This window comes from Populus trichocarpa, chromosome 3, assembly GCF_000002775.5.
Source record: "Populus trichocarpa isolate Nisqually-1 chromosome 3, P.trichocarpa_v4.1, whole genome shotgun sequence".
NCBI lineage: Eukaryota > Viridiplantae > Streptophyta > Magnoliopsida > Malpighiales > Salicaceae > Populus > Populus trichocarpa.
Window position 1 is genome coordinate 9,264,735 of NC_037287.2, and position 21,302 is coordinate 9,286,036.

Below are 21,302 nucleotides of genomic sequence, written 5' to 3' on the forward strand. Positions count from 1 at the left end.
GTATTGGAAACAAGCTATAGCGCTTACTCCTGGAAATTATATTGAAGCGCAGAATTGGTTGAAGATCACAAGGCGTTTCGAATAAAATATTCGAATAAGATAAGAGCATGCTCTTTTCTTTTATTATTTAGTATTTGTTATATTTTTATTTCTTATAATTATTTTCTTATAATTATATTAATTTGTTATAACTAATTATTTGTTGTCTCCATCAGTCAAATAAAACGGATCATTTCTGTGGGAAGACACAATCGAAGAATTTCATGAATTTCATTACTTTTTATCTGGTATTTCATAGGAATAGAATAAATGATACACAGATACAGACAATAGAAAATATATATTTTCTAGATTTTATATTTTATTTTCTCTTACTCTTATATTAAAACATTAATATTAAAAGGAATAAAAGATGCCTTTGAATACTTTAATGTTGCACAAAAAAATTATTTTTGCATCAATTCAAAGCCCAGAAAGGTCCGTTGAGCGCCTCGTGGCTATGTCATAATAGATCCGAACACTTGCCCTGGATCGACTTCCAGATCATAATTGCTCTAGTGAATAACTAACGAAACTAGATAGAAAAAAACTAATTAGAAAAATCTCTCATGGGTTCACTAATTACTTGACTGTTGGCGGGTCTCTTTGTATGTGTTGTCCGGAAAGAGGAGGACTCAATGATTATTCGTTCGCCGGAACCAGAAGTAAAAATTTTGGTAGATAGGGATCCCATCAAAACTTCTTTCGAGGAATGGGCCAGACCCGGTCATTTCTCAAGAACAATAGCTAAAGGACCTGATACTACCACTTGGATCTGGAACCTACATGTTGATGCTCACGATTTCGATAGCCATACCAGTGATTTGGAAGAGATCTCCCGAAAAGTCTTTAGTGCTCATTTCGGCCAACTCTCCATCATCTTTCTTTGGCTGAGTGGCATGTATTTCCACGGTGCTCGTTTTTCCAATTATGAAGCATGGCTAAGCGATCCTACTCACATTGGGCCTAGCGCCCAAGTAGTTAGGCCAATAGTGGGCCAAGAAATATTGAATGGTGATGTGGGTGGGGGTTTCCGAGAAATACAAATAACCTCCGGTTTTTTTCAGATTTGGAGAGCATCTGGAATAACTAATGAATTACAATTGTATTGTACGGCAATTGGTGCATTGGTCTTTGCAGCCTTAATGCTTTTTGCTGGTTGGTTCCATTATCACAAAGCTGCTCCAAAATTGGCTTGGTTCCAAGATGTAGAATCTATGTTAAATCACCATTTAGCAGGGCTACTAGGGCTTGGGTCTCTTTCTTGGGCGGGGCATCAAGTCCATATATCTTTACCAATTAACCAATTTCTAAACGCTGGAGTAGATCCTAAAGAGATCCCACTTCCTCATGAATTTATCTTGGGGATGTTTGAAAGTGTAGTAATTATTGCTTTTTAAAGTATTTTTTATTTTAAAATGTATCAAAATAATATTTTTTATATTTTTTTTTAAAAAAATTTACATCAATATATCAAAATAATTTAAAAATATTTTAAAAAATTTAATTTAAAATAAAAAAATTTAAATTTTTTTCAATTTTTTTTTTAAAAAAACAAAAATAAACTGGGAGTCAGAATTCAAGAGTCCCGGTGCCGTTCTATGTACGGGCGCCACCGGCATGCGAGTCAGCAAACGACGACATGTGGTTTGTCCGGGCCTCCAAGACCTTGATTTTGCTTATCTCTGAGTTGAGGTGCTCTTTGGGCTAGGTATTGTAGTATGTATCTGTTCTTTGTATTGGACCTGTACAGCCCCTTTTTCTCAATGGAACCACCTTTACTTTGTTGATTAAAACAAAGAAAAAAAAAAAGACTGAAGCGAACTGGCCGGAAACTAATCACGATGCATTTCTCTCTCTCTCTCTTTTCTTCTTTTTTTTTTTTTCAAAACATTGGTATATTAAAAATTTATTTGTTTTTATATTTTAAAAGTATTTTAAAAAATTAAAAAAGATGTTTTTTTGTTTTGAATTTTTTTTTATGTTTTAAAATTATTTTGATGTACTAATATTAAAATAATTTTTTTAAAATAAAAAATTATTACTTTAATATATTTTTAAGTAAAACATACTTTAAAAATAATTATCTCCGCACTTTAAAATACACTCTAAATTATTAATAGATATTGTGCAGACTAGCAACGGTGCTGCAGGCTGATAATGGGAGCTCCTACCATGAACACCTCAATTTCCCTGTCGAATGACCAACCAATTACCCCACGCGTCATCTACAGACAGTAATTCTTAAAATTAAGAATAATTTTCTATCTCATATTAACTATACGTAATTGTACTCTATATCCTAGCAATGTCAATTCACCATGAAGATTGTAGATCAGAAGCTCATTCTACCTATACTGAGTTCTGCCTTCCACTTTCCTATGTGGATAGAAGACTTAGCAGGATGGGATTTCTTCTAGCCACTCAGTATTTCCTTGGCTACCATTAATTTAACTGATATCATATGGGATTATAGCTGTCATATTGTCTTGTTAGAATCCTCTCTTTTCCTTCCCATGTGATGCTGTTGGACCACAAAATTGGATGATTTCCTAATCATATCTTCCTTTCTACCGATGCACTTCTGTCAGAAGCTGGATTTTGTTTGACAAACCAGCAAGGAGGATTCTCAACTCCAAACTATGCTCTACCCAAAGAATGGCTGTATCATAACGTTATACATATATAATTGAAGTGTAATAATAATGGCTGTATCATAGTATAAATTTAGCTTGACAAATGCTATTGATTTTTAGCAATTCATGTAATGCATGCCTTTTTGCTGAGAGTATGAACTTTATCAAGTTCTGCCAAATGCTTAATTACTCATGCCTGACCTTGTTTGAATAGCCAATTAAAAACAAAAAGATTGCACCTTTTAAATTTATTAGGAGACTATTAACGAAAAGAGGCTCCTTGTTGTTTTGCGTAATCACGAGAGGGAGACTTGTAGGACAAGAGTTGTGGTTTATAGCTAGCTCGTCCAATTTCCACCATACCCCAATTGCCAGTTGTGTACAAGTTCTATATAAACCAAACAAAACTTATCAAGAAGACACACTCGAAACCCAGCAACCAATAGCATCCCGATGAAAATGCTTCACTTTGCCGTTCTCTTTGCTCTCCTGTTTTCTTCCTCCTCTCATGCAGCTGATTTCTGTGTTGCAAAACTAAAGGGTGCAGGAAGCCCTGCGGGGTACGCCTGCAGAATGCCCTCAAATGTCACAGTCGATGATTTTGTGTTTACTGGCCTTGGCGTTGCTGGTAACACTACCAATATCATCAGTGCTGCTGTCACCCCAGCTTTTGTACAGCAATTTCCTGGTGTAAATGGGCTCGGTCTATCCATGGCTCGACTAGACCTAGCACCAGCTGGTGTTATCCCGATGCACACTCACCCGGGTGCATCCGAAATCTTATTCGTGGTGCAAGGTAAGATCACTGCTGGATTCATTTCCAGCTCGGCCAACACTGTTTACGTTAAGACTCTTAAGAAGGGTGATGTTATGGTGTTTCCACGAGGGTTGCTTCACTTTCAAATCAATGCTGCTGGGATACAAGCAATCGCTGTTGTTAGCTTTAGTGACCCTGATCCTGGCCTCCAAATCACTGATTTTGCGTTCTTTGCCAACGACTTGTCCTCAGAACTGCTGGAGAAATCAACTTTTCTTGATGATGCTCAAGTTAAAAAGCTCAAGAAAGTTCTTGGTGGAACTGGCTAGGATTGCTAAAGTTGTTTCTTGCTAAGAATCCATTTCTTCATGTGTATTGATTAGACTTATGTGGGTTGTGTTCTCGTCAATTGTTTTCCCCTTAGTTTTATGGAATTTTGTTATGATCTCGAGTGTAAAAGCTCCAATGCATTGTTTCAGGTCGCCAAGTTTAGAGCACAAGAATCTAGTTTCTATTTCACATAAATAGTACAATCAACACATGTTCCTTTCAAAGAATAAAAAGAAAATAATGCTGCAGGTTTTTAAGTTCTTCAGGAAATGAAAAAAATAAATTCAAAAGGAAGCATGGTGGAAGAAGGTAAGAAACGACAACTCTTATTTATACTATATTATATATATATGATGAAAACTTTAACTTCTTCTTCTTCTTTTATTTTTTTAGTAGAATCACATTGCTGCTACTATTTTCTAGTTCTTCCATCTTTTTTCAGAGAAAATCTTTTTTATAGTTTTGTCTTAGACACCCTTTTGTATAATGCTAGCTAATGACATTTTATTACCATCTCTTCAATATGTTTATGTATTTTAACACGGCTATTCATCGTTTTTTTTTTTTTTTTTACAAGATTATTGTCACATTTCTCTAGCCTGAAATCTCTTTTTAAAATTTTGTTTTTTAAGGGGTCATTCTATTTTGATTTATTTTTTATTAGGTTATTCTTATCTTTTTCTTATCATAACTCCTTGGTCTTTTTTTATTTTATTTTATTTTATAGGAAGAGCTCCCTTTTCTTCTTGTTTTTTTTTTAATGTGTGATTTATTTTATACCACACCTCTTCTTGTCCAAGGATATGTTTGCTTGCATTGAGCATCTCTTGACTTCTTCTATCATTTTTTTAATGCAAGGTTTTAATTGTCTTATTAATTTCTGTCATCTTGCATCTTTACTTTATTTTTAATTCTTTGAATGTCACTTTATCATCAATTTAATTTTAGAATTTCTCCCTTGCTAAACACATGTGCTCTAATCCCTCAAATCCCCAAGTAACTCTAATACCATATTAAAAGAAAACCCTAGAGAAAAGAGAAATTATAGAAGGAAGCATGGTGGAAAAAACTCTTCATATCATAAGTCCCGTGAACTTGAACTTATATTATAATACTCTCAATATATATATATATATATATTGTAGACTTCAAAATCAATTCCATCAACTGGGATTCATGTATTTTTATGGGAGCTAATATTCCAGTACCAGGGAGAGGCCACGAGTCCCTGGACAGTGATAAGCTTATCCATTCTGTATGAACGTGAACAGGAAGCATGCTATAACAGATGTCAATTCTTGAGCTGGAGGAGTGATTGTGATTGGGCCGTGGGGACAATGGGCTAGCTTTTATAAAGCACTGAATATGTAATCTCAATGAATCTCATGAACAAAATACTCGTAAGGCTTCTCTCTGCTAAAAACTTTTGGAAAAAACTTATTTAACATTAATGTGGATATATTTACAAATTATATAAATAAAATAAAATTTGTAAAGAAGGTAAGACCGTCAAACATATTGTACGATAAAATCATAACTTTAAATTCCACTATTATATCACACTTAAAATTTATCAAATGATTTTATACACTCATTTCTATAGGAGGGATCAATTCGTTATAAATAGTCAACATTTGAAAAGTCATTAAATTAAACTATTTTTTTTTTGTTCTTTTTATTATTTTCCTATTTAACTTTATATTTTAATTTCTTTTACTACTTATCTTTTTTATTATTTTTTTTGTTAGTTTAGTTTTAACCCTTATACAAATATAAATAGTTAATATGTTATTTTTTTAATCACATTATTGAATTTCAGACTTTTTAAAAAATGTTTGAGTTTTCTCTATCTATTTCTCTATAATTTAGTGTTGTAACCTTAAGGTTTGAAAACTCTATTTTTATTTACGCTATAATTTACTTAAAGTAAATAACGAACAACTGAAATAAAAAACAAAAACATTGTGGCCATAGACTCGGTTTACTAATCATCGCTACAGTGTTACACGATATTTTTTCCTTTCTAGAAAAAAATTAATGAACTTGCATTTGAGGGTAATATGGTCTTTTGCACATGGTCCATTAATCATTTTGAAATTGATTGGCGATAACTAAGTCTTTTCACTTTTGTTTGCATTGTATAATTACTGAATTATCCTTAAAAAGAAAAAAAATATTAAGTTGCCATCCAAGGTCATTTTTGTCTTTTATTCTTATTTGCACAGTAAAATGATGATTATACCCTTGAAAAACAAAAATGATAAACTATCACCCATGGACTATTTTGTCCTTTCAAATTGTTTTTTTTTTGTTTGTTATAACTATGTTTTCTTAGGGGCAATCTTGTCTTTTAATAAAAAAATATAAAAAAGTTGTTCATGCATGCATAACACATGTCGGAGAATTTGTCGCCTTCGGGTGGCGTGTCTGGAGGTTTCCGACGGTCAATGACAAGTTTTCTTAGTATGGTTAGGTTTGTCTCGGTGGTATCTCCCTTCTACAGTGGCGTGTGTGGTGTTTTGAGCTTCGGTTTGACGCCAATGGACCTTTTTTTTCTCTCTCTCCACCTCGCTTTCCTCACATGACACTTCAAAATTTCAAACCAATCCTTCAATTTGTTTTTCTTTTAAATTTTGATCTTTGTTCTTTTAATTATTATTTTTTTTAATTCAAAATGGTTTATAGAATTGTAATTTTTTTTCAATTTCATCATCTTTTAATTTTTTATCTATTATATTTGGTTCTTATTCTTTTGATTGTTGTTGATTTATTTTAGATAATTTTTTAAATTAAAGGTTTTTTTTACAATTTCATCCTCATTTAATTTATTTTCTATGTGATTTAATCCTCATTCTTTTCTTGCAATTCTATTTTCTTTGGAATATTTTTTTTAATTTAATTTTTTTGACAACTTCATCTTTTAATATTAAATTGGTTGGGAATTGAGCTTCTTAATTTAACCGAGATCTAGGATTTTATGGGTTAAGAATTTGGGGGATTAACCCAAGTTTAGGAGATTTATGTGAGTTTGCTTCTTCTTTTTTCTTCCTTTTTTTAAGCTAATTTGTTTTTCAGTCATATTTTGTTTTTATTATTTTAATTGCTATAAGTTTTGTTTTAGATGATTTCTATAATTGAAGTTTTGTTTTTAGAATGTCATCCTTCAATTTTTTTTCCCCATGTGCTTCCCTTCTTTTTTTTTTTTGTTGCAATTCATTTTTTCTTTGACAATTTTTCTTTAATTTAGATTTTTTTATGATTTAATCCCCCAATATTAAATTTTTTAGGAATTGAGCTTCTATATTAATCCCGAGTCTAGGATTTCACAGGTTACGAGATTGGATAATTAATCATAGTCTAGGAAATTCACTCGTGTATCCTTAAGTAATATTTTTTTCAGTTTCATTCTTCAACATTTAAGTTTTATTCTTCAATATTTATTTATTTCATTAATTTTATCTCCACTCTTTAATCGAACTTGAGGTTAGTTAAGACCTGGTCAAGGCACAGCTAAGAGAAGAATAAGATCACCATTTAAATAGTGCAACCAGTTTGCTCTTAGCCTTTTAGATCGAACAAGCAACATCAACTTTTATTTATTTATTTATTAACACGTAAGATGGTTGATTAATTTTATCTGATGCATTAAGTTTTTAATCCTCATTTAAAATATTTTATCACATGTAAAAAAAAATAGTAACGCTCATATTTTTTTAATGCAATCTTGATCTGACCCACAACAAAGCACATGCCTGGACTTAGTCTCATCTAAAGAGGACTATTAATCAATGATCAAAATATTTTTTATTTTTATTTACCCGTTCTTTGGTTACTGTGTATAGAACTTCTTCTTTTTTTTTTTTTTCGTAATTGCATTGGTGTTTAGTTTAGTGATTAGTCCATTAGCCCACACTCTACTGCGAGTCAGACCAAATTTGTTTTAGGTGTTTGAAAAAATAGGGATAACAAATGATTATTTTTATTTCTAATTTAGAATATTCATTGGGATTTATATTTGATAATTTATTTGTTTGAGACTGTGATAACTCTACACAAAAAATAAAATTCATTAATGATATTGATTTTCCAGCCAATCTAATATTAAATGATGAAATAAAAAAAATTAAATTGTGATGATATTAAATAAACAATCAAATTACCTTCAAGAACAAATGATCAGACCAAAAACAAAACTGATATGGTATTACAAATAAGACCCTGAAGCCCAGCGTTAAAACTACGTAGCTATGCTTTTTTGGGCAATAAATGAATTGAACTGTTTAAATTTTTTTAAAAAAACCTCTAGGTCCAAACTAAGTGATGTTTTGCCTTTAATAGTATTAAAGTAATTTAACTTTACAAATAAGTTGCAAAAGACACTAGTAAAGTCGACCAATTAAAAAATTGTTAATTCACAATAATGGAAGGATGAGAAGTGTTTTTTTAGGACATAGCAATTAACTTAGCGTTTCAATCCATAATAATTGATCTGGACAAAACCTCAAAATTTTTGTTAGTTTTCAAAGTAAAAAATAATATGAAAGAAGAAAAATAATAAAGAACAAATTTAGCATGGTTAAAATTTGAAGGATGAAATTGAAAATAAAATCTAATTTTAAGAGTTAATTAAAATAAAACAAATAAAAATCTAAAAATATAAAAGATTAAAGCGAAAGTTTAAAGACTTGAAGGGTTGATACGAAAACTTCAGGATCAGGCATGGTTTTTTAGAAAAAAAGAAAAAAAAAACCATCACTCACCGGGAGATGAGTACACTTGCTCAAGCAACTAAATTTTACAAAAGAAACAGCGAAAATAATGTCCAATACAGAATTAACATAGCAGAAAACAAAAATCTTGAGCTCCATGCTGATGATTATCTTATGCAGCACTGTTAAACTTAGATTCTTAACAATATTCTAGGAGTAGGATGATCGGGGTTACACACATGATGATGAACTCCAAAAACTTTGAAGATTTGTTCTCATTGCTACCTTCTAACTATGTTTATAGCCATGAAATAGAAATTGGCTGCACAGATTTCGAGCATTCTTGATCATTAGGGCAACTCATAAAAGAGCATGGTTCTGGAACGTCATATTCTTACAGACATGCAAATTAATCACAACACAAGGAAGTCCCACATCCGAATTCTGTAAATTCTGTATGTATTCTTGTGTAATTGATTGTGCTAATCTTTTATATTTCTCTGTTTGTGAACTGATTTAAGATTTTGCAGTTGTTTCCACTGTATTTTTCTTAGCTGCCTCGCATATTTAATGTCAAAAAACGAAACGAAAAGGTAAAAAGAAAGGACCTGGTTACAGACAGCAGGTGTAAGTTGCTATTTGTGTGTGTGTGTGTGTGTGTGTGTGTGTGTGTGTGTGTGTGTGTGTGTGTGTGTGTGTGTGTGTGTGTGTGTGTTGGGAAGAGTTTTTTTGGATTTAATCATAAAATTATGATTAAGGTTCAGGAGTCGCCACCTAGTATTATGGTTATTAGAAACCTATGATCTGCGGGAGTTTAGGTAAGAGACTGGTTGTGCAAGGAGAAGACGTATCACCCTCAGTACACCCTATCTAGGGCAAGCTTCATTATTGTTTGATTGTTTTTTCTAAGTCGGGTTTTTATTCGTTAGTCTTTTCTAAGGTTCAAGGTAGATCTCTCTTCATGAGAAAGTCTCTGCTTTATTGGGTTAAATCCTAACCGTTCTAAGTCTGAATTTTAGCATCATATTTATTTACACCTTGTATCTTTAATACCTGAAAGTGTACTTTGTCGTGTAATTTTACACTCCACAGATATTAAAATCTACATTTGGACCCTAAAAAAGATTGGAAAAAAGTTTTTGATATTTTGGCTAAACCCTAATGGATGATCATAAATTGGTTATGATATCCATTTTAAAATATAAAAAAAAAAAACATGAGAAAGATGCAATTTTTTAATAAAAATATACTTGGAAAAGTTTTAGAATTTGGTCGTATGCATGAAAATAAAATATTTGTTTTTGTTTTTTTTAAGGGGCAATTAATTTAAAATATTTAAGATTTTTTGAAAAACAATTTTGAAAACATTTCGGAGAAAATCAAATATTTTAATACCGGATTTATATCTTACAGTATAAGTATACAACCCAATATTAAGCAAAATTGGTAGAAAAACATTTGAAAAACATCACAAATATTTTAAAATGCTCCTTGAATTTTTTTTTTAAATATAATAATATATTACCCAATATGTGGGCTGGGTCGAACTCAGCCCAGAACAAAGTTGGTCCAATCTCGACCCAAAAATAGTTGGCCCAATCTCAACCCAATGTAATCTTTCTTCTTCTTTTTTAGGGTTGGGCCAGACCCAGCCACTTGGGTTGGGCCATTACTGGCTCGGCCCAAACCACAGGCTAATTAATTAGGCGCTGCATGTAGAAATAAATTCTGCATGCAGCAGCCACGACAAGGAAGAAAGAGGTGAAGTAGGGAGGAGAAAGTTGTCTGGTGTGGGGGTCTCGGACGTGATGAGGTGGTTTGGGCGGTGGCTCAGGAGGCGTCGGCTGAGGGAATGGTGGCCGGATTCAGCTAATGGAGGAAGAAGAAAAAAGTTTGCAGAGGAGAGAGAAAGGCTGGAAGGAGAAGAGAGAGAGTCGCGGTGGCTGCTTGGTGGCCGGTTGGTGAGGAGTTCAAGCAACCGCTTGTAGTGGAGACGGTGATGAAACGAAGGTGGTAGGAATGGTGGTGACCGAAGGCCACGGCGGAGAGAGAGAGAGAAAGACAGAAAGATAGAGAGAAGGTGGCAGAAACCGAGAAGATGCTGATTTTTTGGCTTACTTTGGACCTGATTTTCTCCTCCTTCAGACCTTGAAATCCACCTCTATTTATAGGTGGTGGAAGAGGGTAATCTTGTCTACACTGTGGAAAAATTGCAGCCCTTGATTCAGTTGGGAAGGATCCCAATCGTTGGTTCAAAGTAGGCATCCTGAGTTGTCAAATATGCAGGAAAAGGTTGACTAAGTTGGCCTCTTTAGGCCAGCTCCGACATCGATGGGTTGTCATTCAGCCTGAACAAGTCATATAAGGCTACAGAGAAATTGCAGGGGATCATTTGCGTGCAAGATTTGTCAACTTTGATTAGCGTTGGATGCATTAAATGCACCTACAAAGTAGCTTCCCTAAGTTGTCATTTCAAAGAAAATTGAAGAAGAAGATAAGGAAGGGGATTCGCTTAGAAAAGAATTTTAGGAAGTCATCACAACCTGAACAGTAGCAGAGTTCTATTTTTATCAAAGTTCAATTCAGTCCTCCCTCTTTAAATTTGATTTAATTGCACCCCTAATTGACTCTATACTTTTGATTTAGTGCAATTTAGCCCCTGCCGAACTTGAATTAGAATCCCAAATTTAAGCGCTCGGTTTTATGCAATGTAACCCCTAATTCATCCTAAAACTTCAATTTTCTTGCAATTTGACCCCTGATTTCAATCAATTAACTTGGTAAAAATTAAATTTGGTCTCCTAAAATTCCAATCTTCTCAATTAAACCCAAATTAGGCTCCCAAACTTAATTTTTCACCAATGAAGCCTCAAATAAAATTAATTTGACCCATTTAAAGTATAATTAAGTCCTTGCACTTAATTATATCCTTCAATTGTACCCAAATTAATTCTTAAACATAATTAAAATTTAATTTGGCTCATGATTAAATCAAATTGGCCTATTAAAAATTTAATTATGTCTTTGGACTTAATTTTTATGCAAATTCATCGGATAATCATTTAATTTAACCTTTAATTTGTATTTTTTTTCTCTATTTTTTGGTATAATAGGGTACAATTAAGTCTTAAAATTTCCTCCAAAATTGTTGTTCAATTTCCCGGTCTACTTTCTCCATGTTGACAGCTTTTATTTTATTTTTTTGATTTTTATTTTGAAAAAAAATAAATTTAAGAGAATAATCCTAAATTGGGTTATGAGTGCAACAATGGGTTATCCATATTTGGAAGCATAAAACTAGAAATTTGGTTGTAGTTGATGGGTCTTTTTCAATCCAGCGACAAAACCAAGCCTCAAATAGTACAGAACAGAACCAAACATGAAGTTGAGATTTTAAATTAGCAAAGACAGAGTTTGCCGTCTCTTAAGTAGGGGTGTTCAAAAAAACCGACCAACCGATTAAACCGAAAAAACCGAAAAAACCGAGAAAAAAATAACCGAAAAAACCGAACCGATAAAAAAACCGAATAAACCGATTAAAAAATAAAAAAAAATCACCTGGTCCGGTTCGGTTCCGGTTTAAAAAAGCTTAAACCGATTGAACCGGACCAAACCGGACCGGTTTAATTGAATCTAAAAGAGGGGTATAAAAAGAAAATTCTAAACCTAAATACCCTAACCCTACCTTTCCAGCCCCCCCTCCCTTTACCTTTTCTCTCTTTCCAGCCGCCCCCTTCCTTTCCCCCCCGCTTTATGTACTCTCATATCTTGCTAATGAGCTCCAGGTTCCTTTCTTGTCTTTCACAGCTCTGGATCCCACTCTTTCACCTCTCAAATTCCCATACTTCATTCAAACAGCTCTTAATCAGCTTTTCCCTTTCCCATTTCCTCCATTTCAAGCCGCCCAACCCATCCCTCCCTCCCTCCCTCCCTCTCCTTTATGCTTTTCTCTCTCACATATTAACATTAAATCTTATTTTATTTCATCACTCTGATTTATTTTATGGTCACTTCTTCTATAATCACCGCTGCTCTTTGGTTTATTTCATAGTTGCCTTGCTCTTTGGTTTCGGTTTTCTGATTTTTAATGTTAGAAAACCGATCCGAACCGAACAAAACCGGTTCGGTTTGAACCGGTTCTCGGTCCGGTCCGGTTTATATTAACAAGGAATGCTATTTTTTGGTTCGGTTAAATTTTTGAGTTAAAACCGGACCGAACCGGACCGTGAACACCCCTACTCTTAAGAACCCAAATAGTCAACAGTCAACACCAATCACAATTCCCCAAGCTCCTTCTCCAAACCTTATTGGTGCATAGATCTCAACAACCATGACATAACGAGAGAATAAGTTAATAACAAAAACAAAACAAGAGTTTACGTTCTCCGATCTCTGTCTCCTGTAGGCTGTAGTCTTGAATAAAACATCATATCCTCCAAATGAACAGCGCACCAAACCGTCATAGTTTATGCTCCCTACCGTCTCCTTCCAAAAAATAGTGCTATCGCATCGCATTATTTTAAGCACATTGTTGAAGAAATCAAGTCTACGAGCTCTGTCCTCTCCTACATACACCTTTTCCGTTCTGTGTCGAGCAGAAAATGACCATTGAAGGATCAGAGCCAAACCAGGCATCAGATCACATATTGGATTGGCTAGAGGATTCAGTATCATTCCTACCATCTTTCTTGGATGATCCGTACAACGCAGCCGATATCGATCCCTATCAATGGTGGGAGCAAGCAGAAGAGATTTGCCAGGATCTAGCCAACACCAACACCAACACCAACACCAGTCTCAGCAGCAGCACGACCACAAGCACCATCACAAATATCAATACAACTAGCCTAATATCACCGAATAATCCCACCATATCTAATCATCCACCAACGTCCACTTCAAAGAAGCGGAAAGATCCTGAAGACCTAGTTCCCAAAACATCCCAGAATCATAATCAGAGAAGGAATCTGAATCATCGGATAAACAAGGAAGACCAAGATGGTGAAGCAGTAGTTGGAGAAGTGGTGGCAGTGAAAAAATCAAATGGAAACAAGAAGAGCACCAACAAGAGCACAGGTAATAACTCAAATAACGGTAACAAGAAGGAAGGAAGATGGGCAGAACAGTTACTTAACCCCTGTGCAGCTGCTATTACTATTGGAAACTTGTCACGCGTGCAACACCTTCTCTATGTACTCCATGAGCTAGCCTCCCCAACTGGCGATGCTAACCACCGGCTAGCAGCTTATGGTCTTCGAGCGCTCACACATCACCTATCATCCTCGTCAACTGTGTCCTCGGCATCCATAGGAACCGTTACTTTCGCTTCTACTGAGCCAAAGTTCTTTCAAAAAGCTTTACTCAAATTCTACGAGGTTAGTCCTTGGTTTGCCTTCCCTAATAACATTGCAAATGCCTCTATCCTTCAAGTTCTTGGACAAGAACAAGATCCCACGCGAATCCTTCATATTCTTGATATTGGGGTCTCCCATGGTGTGCAGTGGCCTACACTTCTTGAGGCCTTGACTCGCCGGCCTGGAGGACCTCCTCCTCTAGTACGCATCACAGTCATCACTGCCACCACTGAAAATGATCAAAGCACTGAGCCCCCCTTTTCAATAGGTCCGCCAGGAGACAATTTTCCCTCAAGACTACTTGGTTTTGCCAAGTTCATGAACATCAATTTGGAAATCAAGAGACTTGATGGCTACCCATTACAAAAACTTAGTGGAAGAATAATAGACGCCAAACCTGAAGAAGCCTTAATAGTTTGTGCGCAATTCAGACTCCATCATTTAAACCACAACACACCAGATGAAAGAACTGAGTTCTTTAGAGTTTTGAGAAGGTTGGAGCCAAAAGGCGTGATACTCAGCGAAAACAATATGGATTGTAGCTGCAACAGTTGTGGGGATTTTGCAACAGGATTCTCACGGAGAGTACAGTATTTATGGAGGTTTTTGGACTCAACAAGCTCAGCTTTCAAAGGGCGAGAGAGTGAAGAAAGACGGATGATGGAAGGAGAGGGTTCAAAGGCCTTAACAAATCGTGGAGAAATGAATGAAGGGATAGATAAATGGTGCGAGAGGATGAAAGGGGTGGGATTTGTAGGCGAGATGTTTGGAGAAGATGCCATTGACGGAGCTCGTGCACTGTTGAGGAAGTATGATGGTAACTGGGAGATGAGAACGGGAGGGAAAGATGGGTGCGTGGGGCTATGGTGGAAAGGGCAACCTGTTTCTTTTTGTTCATTATGGAAATTGGATATGAAAGGAAGTGACAGTTAAAAACATTACGAGTACTTTTGCTCACCTTCTTCATGTAAATGTTCCGTTTTTTTTAATTTTTCATTATGTAAATTTAACGAATATAATAAAACTATATGTCGGAGGCTGGTGGTGCAGTCCTGTGTTTTTGTACTACATAAGGGAAGCTAAAATCATTTGCTTATTTTGGGCAAAACCAACGCCAACTTAACCAGTACGCACATGAAATGTCCATGGAAGTTAAAAATCAGAGATTATGGAACCTATTTGAAATTATAATTCCTTGCTTCTTAGACTTCTCATCTTCCTTTCTTGTTTTTCTTGTCCAGCGACCATGTAAAAAACACTGACAAAATCCCCTCCAATCCAATCTCGACCTTCCTCCCATAATAGATGGAGAATGAAGTACGGACCAGTCAATTGGTTCTCGACTGTTTTTTCCTGATCGAGATGGCTGATTTTGATCTTCCAAGGGGAGCGCGTTTGGCCAAAGCAAACAATAACAGGTCACAAGTCACAACAGAACAGTTCTACAGCAGAAAATATGTTGTTTCTAAAGATTGTTCTGCAGCTAGATAAAGAGTAACAGCAAAGCCGCCCCCCACCCCCAAAAAAAAAAAAAAAGGTTGGAGTTGATGAAACATTTGGCTAGACAAAAAGAAGAATGTCTAGCTGATGACAAATTGAGAACAATGAGAATTCGATGAGAAGACAGCAAAGACCCCCCCCAAAACCCAACAAACAACAGTATAGAAAACAAAAAAGCATTGCATCTTGTACAATAATCAGCAGGACAAACATATTTAAATCACCTCGCAGTACACAGAGAAGACTTGTTCCAAACACATTAAGACCACGCACCATTGTCATTAGAACTCATCAGCATAAAATGGTAGGTCTTCAGCCTTCAGGGTTTTTTGTTTTTTTACAAGTCATTTTGGGTTTTTCCCCGTGTAATATTATCAGCCTTGTTGGGGTGTTTAAAAGCAAGCAATATTAGACAGCGCACCATTCCATGAAATGCTAATTAATTGAGCTAACCTTATCTACCATTGATATACCCCTAATACAGCATTTTGTTAAAAAAACAGTAATTCTCTGTCCCTCAACATTCAAAAATCCTGATAGAATTTCGAACTGCCTGCCTACAGAGAGGGCATTTGGGTGATACCTCACTTTCAACTGATACGGCACAGGTATGACAACATGCAAGATGCCCACAGGGAATGAAGGCAGCCCGTCTTCTCCTCATCAAGCAGATCACACACAACTGCCCCTCAGGCACATCTCCAGCATCCTCGTTGTCATCAATTTGAGAGACATCTTCATCACTGGTAGTGTGGATTGGCTGCTGAGAGCGTCTTTGCCTCCACGCTTTCCATTTATTCCAGTTCCTAAAGACACATTGTTCTTAATGATTATGAAGAACTACATGTGATAGCTAGAAACTTGTTTTGTACCCGTGCTCCGCCATGGGTCCATTTGTTTTTCAGGAAAAAAATGAATATGCAGGTTTTTCAATGCATTTTTTATTTTAAAAAATTTTTTAATCATAAATTGAAATGCATATATACTAATTAGATATTTGATTAAAAGATAACTAAGATTAAGATATTTGATCTCGTAACACAGATCATGTACTAAGTTGTGTTCAATAACTAAGTTTCTTATAATATTTTTTTATTTAATCAACCGATTATCTATGAGAATGAAGGGTAAGAAAAAGTCTCAAACAAAAGCGAACTAAATCAAACCATAAAGCTCAACTATAAAACAACTCAATATTAAATGATAAAACTAAAAAAAACCATGAGCACATGATTGGGATAACCCCATAGAAAGAAAAGAAAAGAAAAGAAAGCACGAATAACAACTCTAAAAAAAATATTGAAGGATGAATCTGAAAAAAAAAATTAAAAAAGATGAAAAAATCAAAGTCAACTAGTATTACCCTTCAACACTCGTGAGCGTGGTCACGAGTCAGGGACTGACCACGTAGAAAACAAACCCAAAAAAACAACAAAGCAAAATTCTCAATGAAAAAATGTCAAGGCATTAAACTGAAAAAATAAATAAATTATAAAGCAACAAAAAAAACTCTGAGCCAACTCAAGTTAATGCACCAACTCCACGACCATAGGCATGAGATTTGAATAATCCTATAGAAAGAAAAGGGGGGGGGGGGGGGGAAGGCAATTCCACAAAAATCAAATATTAAATGAAGAAAAGAAAATTATAAAAGGAACAAAAAAATATCAAAGTCAATTTGTGTTAACTTTCAAAACTCGTTGCTAAAAAAAAATATTGAGGGATGAAATTAAAAAAAAAAATGTTCCAAAACTAAATAAACATTAGTAAAAAGAATGAGAGTCCAATTCGATATGAAAAAATAATTAAATCAAATGATGAAGATTGAAATTGAAACAAAATTTAATTACTGAAAGGATTAAAAAATATCAAAAAAATAAGGACTAAATTTGTTATAAAAATCAAATGAAACCTAACGATTAGGGATGAAATTGAAGAAAAAAACAAGAAAAAATAAAATAAAAAATATATATATAGCAATAAAAAAAATAAGGACTAAATTGAATATGAAATATAAATGGTAGGACACTCTCATACTTTGGCCAACCACTTTTCTTTTTTTATTAATATTTTATATTTATGAAAGACCAAATTCTCCATAAAGTTTTGTTTCTGTTAATTAATTGATTGTTTCTTTGGTTTCATAATTCAGCTCTAATGGATAAGCATGAGATTTTTTCCCTGTTGTCAAGTGGCTAATAGAAATCCAAGTGAAAATATATGAACAGGGACGAACTCTTTGGAAGAAAATACTATACCTCATGACAGCAAAGCCAAGGACTCCAATAGAAAGTGAACCAAGAACAATACCACTCCATAGCAGTATTTTCGCCTTGAAGGCAAGATCTGCCACCATTTCATCTTTGGTCATGTCAGCCCTGCAACAACCCAGAAAAAAAGTTGTTTCATTGACAATGCCCATATGCAAGGGGAAGATGTAGATCACGATTGTTAAGGTTTAGCATGTCTAACTACAAAATCCAACAGCCTGTGTTCCAAACTGAGTCACTTACAGAAAATAGGGAAGTTCTTTGCAAGATTTTATCTCTGGAATTCCATCTTTAGAATTGCATATGCCAACAGCACTGATACACTTCCCTAATGGAAGGATTTTCTCCTCATGAAGCACCCCAACCTTCACAACAAAACAGATTATGCTATTAGACCTAGCAAGGACATCAAAAAACCAAAGGAATGCAATTACATAAATAAGGCAAAACCAAAAGCAATGTGGGTAAAAGATGCATTAAAGTCTTTGATGGAAAGATAAAGCAGCACACCTAGAATTAACAATTTTAGAACTCACAGGGTATTCATGACCAAAAAGCGCCTGAATGAATGTATAACGAGAAGCAACAATGGGTTGCAACTGATGATAAACCATCGTAAGAGGTAGGGGGTGACTTGATCCATCCATGTTCACGATAACATAATCAGATTGTGGCCATTGACCACCTTCAACAAGCGTAAAAGGAACCTATAAAAAAAAAAAAAAAGCAATACATAAGGTGTTTCCTTCACATCAAGTCCACCAAATAACCCACTTGACAGACACTCAGCCCACTGAACAATCAAAGAGAAGCAAAAATCTCCATAAAATGACCAAGTAAAGAGAATTGACAAGTTCAAACAATTCACCGTTCTTAAAAAGGTTGTTTCTTGTTCTTTCAAAGATCTTCCAAAGATAGATCGTAAGTCGGAAGTCCATCCAAAAAAGCCCTTCCATTCGTTGTATATACACTAGACAAACATAAACCAAAAACAAATACATTAGCCTTTCTTTCAACTTGGAAAATAATCAAGAAACAATCAACAAGACTCCCATCCAAGGCTTTCGCTTCCAGTTCCAGCAAATCAGTTTCTGTTAATCTAAACAATTACAAAAAAAGAAGAAGGCCCTAAAACAAATGCAAAATGTTTAGTCCATCATGACCAAATAATCTACTAATGACTCAATAACAATCTAGACCTCCCTGATATACACAGAATCTTACAAACGTTAAATTTACGCCTCAAAATTTCTTTCTTTTCCTTTTATTTTTTCCCTCTAAAGAAAAAAATCAAACCCACAGCAGACTACAAATTCTGGGTTGCAAAAAATAACCAAAAAACAGTAAATAAATAAAAGAACACGTACAGTTTGAGTTCTTTGTAGAATAACAGCCTTGTCACCAGACTCATGAGAAAGCAAAACATTAGAGTCCCTCGAGCTCTTCTTCCCGGACCCATCAACGGCTGATTTAGCCTCTACTTGTCCTCTGACAATCACGAGCTTCTGCTCCTGGTCCTGATGGTCTTGATCATGATTTTGAAGGAGAGAGCGGAGGTCGGAGACGGAGAGAGTGGGTGCCTTGCGGATTTTGGCAAGGGATTTAGAGTTTGCTGTAAAATTGAGAAATGAACGTACAGCGGCGTAGGCAAGAGCCGCGCCAAGAATTGCTCCGTCGAAGGAGAGAGCAAGATGGGATAGCATGGCGGCCAGTGCTTGCTCATGGGCACGTGATGCCATTTTTTTTTTCTCTCTTTTTTGGGGTTTAGTACCTAGTTGTTCGTGTTTCTCCACTTCTTCGTCGTTCTGGTGGTGGCAGAGGGGCACACAGAGAATGGGGAGCAGGTGGAAATGTTGTTATTATTATTATTATTATTATTATTATTTAAAAAAAAGCACTTTCCCAGCAAAGTTTTGCGAAAGTAGCCTGGCAATAATAAATAAATAAATAAAATAAACCACACGGAGGTTGGAATTATTTTTTAAAATATTTTTAATATTTTAATATAATTTAATAAATAAATAAAATGTTCTCTGTAGCGCATTTAGTATTTTAGTATAATTTAATATTTTAAATAATATTTATCCTTTACCGATCAAAATAATATTTATTTTTTGAGTTGTTACTACCCATTAAAACATGTTATTTTTTCAAAACTTTTATTTTTTGAGTAATTTTATTTTTAAAAACTCCTTTATTTTTCTTATTTCTTTCTTATTTTTTATTTTGTTTTCTTATTGAATTATTTTTTATAAAAAAAAAATTGTTGAATTAGTTGATATTTCTTTCCCTTAAATATTTCTTTAAACTAAGGGCATTAACATCCATGCTCTTTGTATTTTAGCTAGATTTTAGCTGAAAAACTATTTTACATTCATGTTTTCTAAAATATAGAGTATTTTATTATTATCTTTTGATATTCAAATTAAATAAAAGATGAAAATTCATGTGTATGTTTCTCCTTCGCTAGCCTTGCCAGATAAATCCCTATTTTCACTTCACAGTCTGCTTCAAGAAAAACGATGCTCTCTTCTTCTTCTTCTTCTTCTTCTTCCTCGTCTTCTTCTTCTCTGTTGAAGAATATTTGATCTCTTTATAAAGTAAATATTGGCTAGAAACAGCAACAGCACAGTTGTACCTCTTAAGAAGATTCAACAGTGATGCTCTGGGATTCAATACCAACAACCAAGCCAGATCATTGAGGACGGTGGAGGCACAAACATGGGCAGCAAGGAGAATCAGCAACCCAAGAATAATGGATGGCACCACCGTGTCAACCACTACCAATGACCAAGTTCTTGACATACTTCATTAAGGTACTTGCCTGTGTCTTTTCATCAAGCTATTGGGGGCAACCACACCATTTTTTACTGCTATTTTTGCTTTCTTGATGACTTGCAACAAAGAACTTGCTGAGGTTTACTGTGCACCTTTGCCCGTGGTTTTTGGGATTGTTTTGGCTAGTAATAGTGAGCATTTGTTTCATTTATTTGGGTTCTTGGTCTGTGTTGGTTCAACTGCTGGACGTGCTTTAAAATCTGTGTGGTTCAAGGGATGTTGTTAGAATCAGAAGCTGAGAAGTTACATTCTAGGCGAGAGTTGACAAAACCCGCGAAACACTTCTTCATTCCCTCTCTGCAGCTCCACAACTAGAGAGTGCCACAGAGGGCGAGTACTGTAGACAAAGCCAAAGTAAAGAGCCCTTTGGAGAGCATCAATGCTGCGGGTAAAACATGTATTTGCTAGCTATTATAGCTAAAGAACTTAGTCAGAGAACAACAATGAGGATGCTCTAAAGAGCAAGGAAGACCTCTTTTTTATTGGAATCTACATCAAGGAAAAATAAAAGTGTTTAGTCTACATGAGCAAAAAGAATAATACAATTTAATTTGTTGCTGCAACTGATACGTTTTTTTTAGTGCTACGGAAACTTTTTTCTCACCAGGATAAAGCTTACTCTAGATGATGCTGTTATTTCCAGGGCAAACAACAACATTAAACTATTTGTTATTATCCTCATCATATAAAACTTCTTATGTTTTTTATTTTCTGTTCAGAATATTCAGTCATTTTTTTTTTTCACAAATCATGTCATCTAAATCTGGGTCCTTTTTATGATCATCATGATTTCAACAGACATCATGTAGGCAAAAATGAAAATCAAGGCAAGTTTTCTTTTTCTTTTTATCCTTCTGACATATATTTAA

The 21,302-nt window shown here is 34.7% G+C and overlaps 4 protein-coding genes across 4 annotated transcripts; 3 read left to right on the plus strand and 1 right to left on the minus strand.

Moving 5' to 3' along the window:
- Nucleotides 1-456: 456 nt before the first annotated feature.
- On the plus strand, nt 457-1,439 carry LOC127905100 (photosystem I P700 chlorophyll a apoprotein A1-like). The gene has a single exon (XM_052451458.1). The coding sequence runs from the start codon at nt 678-680 to the stop codon at nt 1,437-1,439; it is 762 nt and encodes a 253-aa protein (XP_052307418.1). The 5' UTR covers nt 457-677.
- Nucleotides 1,440-3,047: 1,608 nt separating this feature from the next.
- LOC112326879 (auxin-binding protein ABP19a) lies at nt 3,048-3,877 on the plus strand. The gene has a single exon (XM_024597176.2). The coding sequence runs from the start codon at nt 3,129-3,131 to the stop codon at nt 3,759-3,761; it is 633 nt and encodes a 210-aa protein (XP_024452944.2). The 5' UTR covers nt 3,048-3,128; the 3' UTR covers nt 3,762-3,877.
- Nucleotides 3,878-12,746: 8,869 nt separating this feature from the next.
- LOC7478350 (protein NODULATION SIGNALING PATHWAY 1) lies at nt 12,747-14,898 on the plus strand. The gene has a single exon (XM_002304098.4). The coding sequence runs from the start codon at nt 13,073-13,075 to the stop codon at nt 14,756-14,758; it is 1,686 nt and encodes a 561-aa protein (XP_002304134.4). The 5' UTR covers nt 12,747-13,072; the 3' UTR covers nt 14,759-14,898.
- Nucleotides 14,899-15,570: 672 nt separating this feature from the next.
- LOC7475693 (E3 ubiquitin-protein ligase SPL2) lies at nt 15,571-19,486 on the minus strand. Its single transcript, XM_002303207.4, has 6 exons — nt 18,963-19,486; nt 18,464-18,565; nt 18,132-18,302; nt 17,839-17,960; nt 17,584-17,703; nt 15,571-16,131 (listed from the first exon to the last, which is right to left on the minus strand). Exons 1-6 carry the CDS (start codon nt 19,332-19,334, stop codon nt 15,843-15,845), a joined length of 1,176 nt encoding a protein of 391 aa, XP_002303243.1. The 5' UTR covers nt 19,335-19,486; the 3' UTR covers nt 15,571-15,842.
- Nucleotides 19,487-21,302: the final 1,816 nt, after the last annotated feature.